The 11,567-nt window shown below is 38.1% G+C and overlaps 1 protein-coding gene across 1 annotated transcript; it reads right to left on the bottom strand.

The window, feature by feature from the left end:
• Positions 1 to 4,769: 4,769 nt before the first annotated feature.
• On the bottom strand, positions 4,770 to 8,749 carry LOC137707989 (glycerol kinase). The gene is made up of 5 exons (XM_068446949.2): positions 8,209 to 8,749; positions 7,896 to 8,117; positions 6,262 to 7,228; positions 5,241 to 5,487; positions 4,770 to 5,155 (listed from the first exon to the last, which is right to left on the bottom strand). The coding sequence occupies exons 1-4, from the start codon at positions 8,346 to 8,348 to the stop codon at positions 5,242 to 5,244; spliced, it is 1,575 nt and encodes a 524-aa protein (XP_068303050.2). The 5' UTR covers positions 8,349 to 8,749; the 3' UTR covers positions 4,770 to 5,155; position 5,241.
• Between the last annotated feature and the right edge of the window lie 2,818 nt (positions 8,750 to 11,567).

Here is an 11,567-nt window from a genome sequence, read left to right on the forward strand (position 1 = left end):
TCTCGTGAATTAGGCAGCTACAGACGGAAAGCAAGAGAGAGAGAGGAACCCACCACGAACGTGATGCAGTTGGGTAAGTTTATTTTCTATTTTCCAAGACTCCGCCTTTTCACTTTATGGGCTCAAAGTCAATTATACTAGTTTTGGTTCCAACCAAAGCAGAATATTTGCTCTTAGATTAGCAATTTTTCTTCAACATTTCGGAAAGTATTTTTGTTCACCATTAAATGATGGTAATGCTCATCATTTTACTCACGTGAATATGAAAATGCTAACCTCCTGTTATGTAAAGATTTCGGAGTAGAGTTACTTTTTCATTGGAAAAAAAAAAAAAAAAACCCCAACCTAAGAAGAACTAAAAATATGAACATACCCCCTAGAAAGAGTTATTTATTCCTAAAAAGCGGTCTGTATCACGGATGAGACTCATTTTAGTTAATCGGCGATAAAGTAACACAAGTGTCACATTGTTTAATTTTTTCGCATGACAAATTCTTGAGTAGAAATTTATGTGACAATTGGAAATAGACAATCGTCAACCTATGTATATGTAAAGAGTTTGACGAAGACTTGAAAATTTGGACGTCGTAGAGGGAAAGGGGTGGCAATTGTGGAAAGCAAATATCGAAGCAACAAGAAGAATAATAAATGAGATAAGCCTCCACTTTTGATGGTCTCGCACTCTTTCTTTGCTTTGTGTACGTTTTTGAAACTTCTGCCAAGCTTCCCATAAAGTGCAGCACAGGCATGATGCGACTTTATGATGTTCATAATTAGCAGAAAGACAAATACACTATGTCATAATTAACAACAATGATAATTGTGGTTAATTAACGAGCGATTGGACTATTTTATGATGTTCATAATTAGCGGAAAGACAAATACATTTTGTCATAATTAACAACGATAATTGTGGTTAATTAGCAAGCGATAGGGCCAAGTAAATAGAAAGTCAATAATGTTTTTTTTTTTCTTAAAAAGGATATCGGTTAGTGGCTGCATCATGGTAGTCTATCTTTTCGGAAACCGAAAAGACTAACATGAACATTTCAACCTTCTTTGGCCACCCTTGTGCAATTTACCAGCACCATAAATTGAACCTAGAACCTGCCATGTAGAATACGGGTTGGAATTCGTCACAACCATTGAACTACCTCGTAATGGTTGAAAGTTAATAATGTTGAGATAAAGAAGAATAATTTTAACTTGAGTGAGGCGGTCTGATCATTCGTAAGTCATTTGTCATACAAACATTCGATTTTTCTAGTTGTATTGTTGTTACAACTAATCTTATTTGATCAAATCTGATATGAGAGTTGATATAATCATCCAATACCGACGGAGTTTCCCTCGCGACCAAGCAAGTGTGGTGTTTTAAATTTGAAATTGTTTTGAAGGTGATAAATGTAACGAATGGGGCTAGCTGGCATTGAATGATGAGTCATGGAGGTCAGCTAGGCATTGAAACAAGAAACGAGGAGAGTCTATGCAGTCTGTCTGATGCCTCAGCCTTCTCTCAGACTCTCAGAAATAGCTTCTTCTTTTTCTTTTGAATTTTACTTGTTTATTAAATTATTGGATTTTGTGGCTAAATTTGTTTCTCTTCCCGGTCTCTGAGGTTTCTTGGTTTGTTTGCGTGAAGTTTCCCCTTTGACATTTAGGCAGAAACAATAATGTTTGTTACAGCTTTCTCTATAATTTTCCGTTCTCTCTTTTGACTTTGCTTTGGTGCAACTAACGGATTCACCTTATCCTGTCGTAATTCAGTAGTATATAATTTTGGGTTAAAATATAAGAAAATTAATGAAAAATACTTGAAAATTTTGGATGTTAATAATAAAGATAAAATAAAAGGTAAAGTGAATAGTACTATGATTGACTTTTTAGTATAAAAATGTAGTTTTTCGTTAAAATAAACAGTATTGTGGATTTTTCGTTAAAACTTCTTAAAAATATTTACACGTAATAAGACATTATTGATCTAAAATGTTAGTATGAGTCATCAGAATTATGATTTCAGAAATCTAGTTTGTTTACTTTACTCTTCTTCCTCCTCTGTACGTGGATTGTGGATTGCTTTGTTGGGTTGGTTTTGTTTTGCGTACTTTTTGACGTGTGTAGTTTTCGTGTTTTAGTGGAAGTCTTCCCTGTTTCTTTCACCGGCCAACCTCCTAATTTGCTCTATTTCTACTCCCTCTCCGCTCTCCCACTTCTAAATTTTCTTTCCTATTTTCTGCTTTAATTTCCCCTTCATATGAATGCCAAATTAACAAGCAAGAAAATAGTTGATTGATTGAGAATTTCAACGACATGGGATCGATAGTTCAGTTTGATATGTATGTTATTGTTACATACATGGAAAGTGGAAAGATAGTTTTCTAGCCAAAAATGAATTTGATGAACGTACCATTGCTGCAACTGTTTGGGCATGGTTTTTACACCTGAGCCAAAGATTACTATATATAAATAATATATAATATAATATTTTTAGAGGCGAGCCTTCGTATAATGCAAAAGTTGCTTCTTTTCAAAAAGAGAAAGTTCAAAAGAATTGAATTTTTTTGAGATTGAATGCAGTTACTAATATATAATCTGGTATGTATAGAATGAAAACTTCATTCTCGATTCTACGAAAATTTTTATAAAAATCTTTCATTTGCTTCTCTTCGATGGAAGTTTTATTTTCCTAGAATGTATCCTAATTTTCGGCCTAATTTTTCTTCTGATGATCGATTCAACCTCTGATAAAAAAGATATACCCTGGTTATATTTCATCCCTTCAACAAGTTTAGTAATGAGCATAACGGGCCAATTGTTCCGATGGAGAGAAGAACCTACGATTAGCTTTTCGGAAAATTTCCAAACAAGCAATTTCTTATTTTACTATGTTCAAGTATATAATATAATATATTTAGAGACGAGCTTTCGTGTAATGGAAAAGTTTCTTCTTTGTGACCAAAAGGTCACGGGTTCGAATCGTAAAAACAAGTTTTTTGCAAAGTAAAAATAAGACTGCATACGATAAACGTTCATTCTAGCCCCGTAAAACTGGATAGCTCGTTGACTTGGAGTGTGAACCACTGAAAAGAGATTTCATTCATTGAAAAAACTGGACAAAAGATTACAAGTGATGATAAAAGGGGAACAAAAAGATGAAAGACTTTGTCCAGTATCGGAAAGCAACAAAGATATAATCCAAGGGGGCTCATCTGCTTGGTTGCCAAACCCATTGATGTTATTAATATTTTGTTTAAAGTTAATATAAAGGATAACTAATAAAAAAGATTTAAAAACTTTGAGTTTTAACGAAAATAATAAAATAAAGGATAAAATAAATAGTACCATGATTGACTTTTTAGTGTAAAAATGTGGTTTTTCGTCAAAATGAACAGTACCGAGAATTTTTCGTTAAAGTTCCCTTGGGTTGAAAATTAGGTGTTGGTTTATTATTTAATTTAGAAAACTCATAGCCTAATAATTTAGTTTACACTAAAAATGATTAGATTCAGCATAGGGTACCACTAACATCATGTCTCACTGGTATTATCTCTAACTTAACCATCTATTACCAGGTGTGAGGTTTTTTACTTTGTATAATAGTATCATTGAACCTCTCACATACAAATTATATATTATTTTGTTATACGTCCAAGGTTAGACTCTATTCTCCAACAAAAAAATACTCCCAATGATATTGTTGGTTTTCTGTCAAAAATTACCCATTGTGTCACTCAGCACAATCTAGTAGTAAATTGGCACAGTGCGAGAAAGATATAGAGTTGCGACACAAACACAAGTGTTTAGGGAAAGAGATTTGGAACAAAAATAACCCTCACAAAAACAACATGTTGGGTTAATATAAATTTATATTCCTATTGTTCCTCTAAAAAACAATATATTGATACAGTATCAGCATTAAGTAGCGGAAATTTTCATCAAAGAGGGCTAGAAAAGATTACATTTTCAGAGCAGGGTTAAATTTGACTGGTGAGTTTGTAGAAGGGCTACTGAAGCTATATTCCTTTTCTCTTTTGGTCTTTATAAATGGAAGAGGATTCGGTCCGGATCTCTTTCATCAAAGGCCTAGGATCAAGTGATCGAGGTCATTGAATTTTGATCTAACGGTTAATTATTATAATTATTATTATAACTTTTAGAGGAATTTCCTATTTATAGCCGTTGGATCAAATTTTAACGATCCGAATCACTTGATCCTGAACCTTTGATGGGAGAAAACCGGACCGGATCCTTTTCCTTCATAAAGATTTATGCTTCAAATTGATAGCATTTCAGCTTTCTTAAGTTCCAGATAACCTAAAAAAATGTGCTTATTCTCTTCCTTTAAGCATATATGCTACTATTTTCATTAGCCAGGTTACCTGTTATTTCTTATTAACCACAGACCGAACACTTGTCGAGTCCGTGGCCTTTGGTGACTATCAGCGGTGGAGATTCGACGACGGCTCCTTTAGAGTTTGATACTCCTCAATCACCAAAGAACAATATTCCTACATTCTCTTTCTGCGAAATCAAAAGGTCACTTATCATATATATATGTCATCTGTTTGGACTCCTAGAAAGCATGGTAGATGATTGCCGGGGGAACAATTTAATAATTTGAACCATGTGTTGATGTATGTAGAGGACAATATCGTTGAAACTACTTTTGGTGAAAATGTTTTCAGGTTCCAAAAGCACTTGAAGTGTATTTAAAAAAAAAAAACGGCTACTATGTGCACATAATTTAGGTTGAAAAAGCACATAATCGGTTGCCAAAAGCACTCGGGACTAATGACTGCTTTTTATTCTGAAATTTGTGTACGTATCACATTACTGTATTAACTAAGAAACTCTAAGAGCAGTTCACCACTTTGAAACCAAACATTCAATACCTCCACTTAAGAAAACTATTGACATTATTTCTGTGAAGCCAAACTATGGCATTCTTGCTACACAAGTAGAAAGCATCAGATGGATTTGATAAAATCAAATCGCTGAAAGGGACGACTGGAGGGACACGGAAGAAAATATCAATCCACGAACCATATATTGTCAAGAGCAGATTGTCAGGGGCAAGATATTCCTGCATTTGGTGCAAACAAAGATTTGATCCTCGAGTTGCAATTTATTTTGCTCCCATATGTCCTATGGAAATCTGCGCAAGGGAGAACCCGTCATCCCAAAGCTAAGCAAGAAAGGAAGACAGAAAACTTTTAAGGTAAAAGAAGTGAGAAGAGTACATCAAAGTGAAAGATCGGCCAAGTCAAAGGTTCTTGAAATAGCCTTGAACCATGAGTCCAGCTTCTTCTTCCTCAACTCTTCATCTAATTTTGGACGGAAAATGGTGGAATTCTTAGTCCTCTCTTCACAAGCGAAAATCTCCTTTTCGCTCCAAACACCAACAGCTAATCCAGCAGCATAGGCTGCTCCGAGAGCTGTTGTCTCAATGTCAGCTGGTCTTACCACTGGGCTCCCCAACAGGTCCGCCTACAGAACAACAAAACAAAGAATAAATTCAATCATTAACAGAATACGAAAAGGTTTCACAATACACGGAGAAGATCATATAGCAATGTAGGAACACCCTTTTTTTCTTTTTTCTGATCTGTATTTCATAAAAATTATTTAATAAACACGATGTCCACTGGCATTTCGTTCAAGGAGATAGGGGTAAGGCAAAGATACCTACTCCTTTTACATGTTTGTCATAAAAATTATGAGCAACGAATATGTATTTTCAAACTTCTTTATACAAACAAATGTAGTTGAACACTCTTTACTAAGAATGTAGAAGCAAAATTGCAGTCTTCGCATGTTTTCATATCAAGCAATAGTTATATATATATATATATATATATATATATATATATATATATAATTCCATAAGGAAAGCCGAGGATGGTTTGTTGGCAAAGGAATGAGTGGAAAGAACCGAACTTCTCCATTATCTGACGGACCGGAGAGAATTTCAAATATGTATTTTCACCATCAATTGTTGGATCACACAACTAATGGCTATTTTGACATGAGGACAGCATGCTAAGAGGATACCAAGGAAACCACAATTGCTAAAGTAATAGAAAGATACAAAAACAAATATTTCCATGGATGGTTCAAAAACTAGAGGGAACAAAGAGAAGGCTTGTAAACTAGAAACAAGAAGAATGAAAAGGAAAGAATATGTGGGTAAAACGGTGGATTTGATTAAAACTGAACTACATACTGCAAGTTATAGCATAAAATATGAAAAAAGGCCCGAACCTGAATCTGCATTAAAAGGTTATTAACAGTAGCACCACCATCCACTCTGAGCAGAAATTCCCCCTTCTCGTTCTTAGCCTCTCCCTTTTCCCCAGCATCTTTGTGCATTGAATCCAACACATCTTTGACCTGGAAACACATACTCTCGAGCACTGCTCGACAAATGTGAGCCTTGTTTGTAAACCTTGTAATACCAATGCAAACCCCACGAGCATCATCACGCCACCACGGAGCAAATAATCCATTGAAGGCAGGCACAAAATAAACTCCACCTGTGGACTCAACCTGTAAAGCCAAATCCTCAATCTCACTCGCGCTCTTAATGATCCCAAGACTGTCTCTAAGCCACTGAACTGCAGCTCCAGCAATAGCAATCGATCCCTCTAGAGCATAATTTGTCGGAGCTTTAGGGCCAAGTTTGAATGCCAAAGTGCTTAGAAGCCCATGCGTTGACTGAATTATCTCTTCACCAGTGTTGAGAAGGATGAAAGCCCCCGTCCCATAAGTGCTTTTGGCCTCTCCTCTCCTGCAAGCTTGCCCTAACATTGCTGCATGTTGATCACCGAGACATCCAGAGATTGGGACACCAGTAATTGGCCATCCTGTGTTAATTTTTCCAATAACCTCAGAGTTACTGACAATTTTGGGCAGAATTTTAGCTGGAATTCCTAACGTTTTCAATATGGTACTATCCCACTCAAGGGTCTTGAGATTCATAAGCATAGTCCGCGATGCATTTGAGACATCAGTGACATGTATTCCTCCCTTGACACCACCGGTTAAATTCCAGATTAACCAAGTGTCTATAGTTCCAAAGAGAGCATCCCCTGATTGCACAGCCTCTTTCACCTTATCCACATTTTCCAACAGCCAGAGCAGCTTCAATGCACTGAAATAGGTGCTTATGGGCAAACCACATGTTTCCACAAAATGAGTTCTTCCCCCGGATAATTCTTTCTCCAATTTTCTGTAACCAAAATAACCGGAAAACTTACAATCATAAGACAACTCCAAAATCTGAAATTAAGATATGAACAGCAGGCGAATTGAAATTTTCTAAAAAACCAAACATGGAAAGGATCGATCATGAAAAAACATCACGCCGAACTTAAAATACAAATAAGGGAAAATTGGAACATTGGTCCTGAACTTGTCACAATGTGGAGCAATATAGTTCTTTTGGGTAAAACTTCCGTCCTTATTGTGCCTTTAAATCCTTAATCGTGGATGGAAATTCCAACAGATTTTTAGTTTACGGACAAAGCTCCAACTGGACCAAACTCCGGGATCAATGCTCCAATCTTCTCTATAAATAACCCAATCAAATGAGCAGGAATCAAAATTTGAAAATCTAGGAAACCCACCTATCATTGAAATCATCGAAGAAAAGGGTATTGTATTAATAAAAGAAAATACACCATTAGCAGGAAAATCAGTACGGAATTATATCTTAATTATTAATGTTCATCCAATGACCAAACAAAAACACTATCAATATTCATCAAAATCCAAAAAATAACCAAAACCCAATTCAGGACCGGTGAAACCCAATTGAGAAATCACAATTGCAGATCCTAACTTCAAACGCAAACAATTGCAGACATGAAAAAACAATGAAATAGTGAAAGCAGTACCTGCAAATAGAACTGGTACGGACATCCATCCAAACAATAGCATTGTAGAGAGGACATCCAGTGGATTTGCTCCAAACCAGAGTTGTCTCTCTCTGATTGGTCAACCCTATGGCCTTGAGCCCACTGTCCACGTTGTGCCCATCAGCTGTGGCCTTGTCCAGCGCCTTCGCCATGCACACTCTCACACTCTCCAATATCTCCATCGCATCATGCTCGACCCACCTGCCCCAAAAAACCCAATTCAGGAAAACATCATATTTCAAAGAAAAAGTGAGAAAAAAAAATTGGAGTTTTGATTGATTGATTTGCTTACCCGGCTTCCGGGTAGAACTGAGTGAACTCGACCTGGTGGGACCCAATAGCGCGGGCTGAACGGTCGTAGATTATGAATCTGGTGCTGGTGGTGCCCTGGTCAATCGACCCAATCAACACTTCATCTGGTTTTTTCGACATTTTTGTTTCTGCAAGCTCCAAAAATCCAAACTTTTGTTCTGGATTTCTGAAGAGGAAGAGAACGAACAGAAAGAGTGAGGATTTTGGGAGAAATGGTTTCTTGGGATTGTGGACAAAGTTTATCCAACCACCATTAATGGGGTTAAATTAAAAAATTACAAAGATTGTATTGGTTGGATAAGATTGATGAAATGAACTATGGAAATACAGAGAGAAAAATTTGGAATTCTATTTGGGATTTTAGAATTTTAGCGGAGAGCTTCTTTATTGGCGGAGAGTAAGAGGTTTTAAGTTTGTTTAGTTTCATTTCCGGACTTGGAGGTAGTTGGTTTCGTAACGACTTTGACCGCCATCGGCATTATATTTATGGCGCCTCTTTTGATTTTGTGACGCACTTTTGCTTGTGATTTTCGGCACGCTCTTGACCTAGTGTGCACCCTTTTTCACATACACGGGATTTTCTGATTAATGTTGTAATGCATCTCACGTTCAAACTTTTGAGTCGAGAACTTCGATAGCAACTCGAGTACACTGTTATGGTAGTATATCATGCTAATGATAAACATGTATTGTGAAGCTAAAAATAATCAAGAAAACTATGAAGGTGACACGTGGACTTTTAGGTTAAAAGGACAAAATTACCCTCGAGACACGCTGGAATTCTCACGCTCATACGGTAGACAATAACGGCTCGATCAAAGAAGAGTCAAAGATGATCAAAATGGTATTTATTCAAATCTCTCTCATCACTCCTCATCAAATCTTTGTTCAAAAGGTAACTCTCAAAACTTCCTATTTAATTTGGGATTAATTACCATGTTAATTGTAAGATATTATTTCATATAATATCTTGCAATTATTTTCCAATTACACCATATATGGCCAGCCACTATTCTCCAAATAGGGCCGGCACCCTCCTATAAACACCCCTCTTATCCCATTAAAATGGAGAGTCGTCTGCTACCCACAAACTCCTAAACACATTCTTTTCATAATTCTAACTTTAGCATCGGAGATTCTTCAGCTAAAGCCCCCCATTCATCATGGGAGCATGAGGCTTTTGGCCTTAATCAAAGGTGTGATTATTTTGCATGTGCATTTTCATCAAAAGAAGAGACGGCGGAAATTTGCATCCACAAATTGGTGCTTTCATTGAGAGTTTGATTCACACGCTCGAAGAAGACTCTCACATTCAAAGTTTCTCATTTGTCATTCATTCATAAATTTTTTAATTCTTTGAATAGACGTAGGAGAAAAATACAATGGTGGGAAATTCGGAAACCACAACGAATGAAACTTCTTACATTCAAAGATCCGAATCAAATGATGAAGGACGCGATGTAGACCCACCATGATGATTCATGAGACTCATCGCGACAAGAGGAGTAACCTTGCCACCACGGAGCACCACCACTATGGCAGCCATGGCAGTGGATAGTGGCAACCAACCCAAGACTCGTAAGCCCATGACGCAACACGAGCCCAAGCCACGTTGAGAAGAAGAAATGCCCAGCGCCCACGCACCCCTGTGGCCCAGCCCAAGCTTGCGATCCGACCCGCACCCGTGGTCCAGCCCACTCCCGTGGCTCACCTAGCTGCCCAAATCGGTTCAACTGTCCCGACTTCAGATTTTCGGACTGACAATTGAACTAGGGGTATTTTCACCCCATTTTTCTGCAAATTTGACATATCTAAACTCAAATCTCACACCTAGAGTCCATTGCACTTATATTACTCAAGGAGACGCATACCGTCCAAACTATTTCATCCCAAATGGCGAACAACACTTGTCTCGACAAGTTATAAAGTTAACAAGTGCCCTCGTGCAGCAAACGACCTTGGTGAATCAGCTTTTGCAGCGGATCGAGATGCAACGTGCCCCAAACGAGGTATCCCAAAGTAGGACAAGGGCTAACGACGAACCTCTCCAGCAGCGTCCCGGCAAGCAGCCCTTTAACTATCCATCAACCAAGCGTTCTGGCAATGTACACTCATGTCTGGACCCCCGAGATAGCATATACTCTCGTCTTAGCATGCGGATGAGCATGCACTCCTGGTTAGGCCCACGGATGAGCATATATTCACATTTGGGGCCACATTTTGATAATTAACATGGCAACCTACCAGTTGAAGTGTTCATTCGCGGCTAGGCCCGCAAGGAGCATCATTTACTTCACATCAGAGTAGGCAGCACGGCAGATGGAAATAAGCAGTCATTCAATCCGGCTCAAGTTTAACTGGCAACTTGCGAATGACTCGCTCGACTGCCAGGAATATACCACATACACCACAGCCGCGGCATAGACGAGCTGAGCATAAGAAAAAACAGCCTAGACCAACAGGTCACGACTGAGGGCAGCTGAAAGCTCTGCTGCCCCAGAGAGGCAATTTCAAGAAAAAGTTGAGAGGCTCCTGACCGCACGATTGCATGGTTTCCAACTCAACAAAGCTACTAACAAAGTGCTCCGACGAGACATGACCAACATAAACATGTCACCTTTCATTGACAAGATTGAGCAGATGGAACCATCCCACATACACTGGAGGATACAATGATTACTTCTATTCCAACAAACGCACCAACTCAGCCTAATCGTGCGCCGAATGCAGACAGGTACCAGAAGGACACACCGGCCCAACCACCAAGAGCCAGGGGCATGTCTTTTTTTCATCACAACTCCACGCTCAAAATTGTGCCTACCTGCTTCACGAGCCCCCGCCACCCTTGATCTATTACCATGGCTCACAACCGTGTAGATCTTGCACCAAGGCTCCCAGTCGTGCCACCTTTATGCTCCTATCTACGCCGACCAAGCCCACGTTACTTCAAACTTCAAAGCATCCAACGACGGAGCATAATATGAGGCCTTACTAGCAGCCTCTGCTAGCGAAAGACTTAGTGGTGAAGAAGCTTGCAATCCATTCAGATTCTCAGTTGACTACAAACCAAGCCTCAGAAGAACACACGATGAAAGGAAGTTGAAGTTTAACTTTAGAATAATACTTAGCTACTTAAAGATGAGTAAAAGTTTCTACTCAAAATTGTTCATTGTAGATATATATAACTTCGTGTCTATGATCAGAACTGTTTATATTATAAATAACTCTATAAAGATCGCCTATTCTAAAAATCAATTAAAAATTAAGGTTGTTTAGTCATCGGACTATATTACAAACCATCTATTCATTTGTTACAATAAACTGACTAAACGACCTTAG

This window comes from Pyrus communis, chromosome 17, assembly GCF_041283825.1.
Source record: "Pyrus communis isolate YQ-2024b chromosome 17, ASM4128382v1, whole genome shotgun sequence".
In the NCBI taxonomy this organism is placed as follows: domain Eukaryota; kingdom Viridiplantae; phylum Streptophyta; class Magnoliopsida; order Rosales; family Rosaceae; genus Pyrus; species Pyrus communis.

Coding starts and splice junctions, on each gene's coding strand:
- LOC137707989 (XM_068446949.2), bottom strand. CDS start 8,348: ATGTCGAAAAAACCAGATGAAGTGTTGATTGGGTCGATTGACCAGGGC. Junction 8,118..8,208: donor CAGTTCTACCCGGAAGCCGG/GTAAGCAAATCA, acceptor TTTTTGGGGCAG/GTGGGTCGAGCATGATGCGA. Junction 5,488..6,261: donor ACCTTTTAATGCAGATTCAG/GTTCGGGCCTTT, acceptor GTTGTTCTGTAG/GCGGACCTGTTGGGGAGCCC.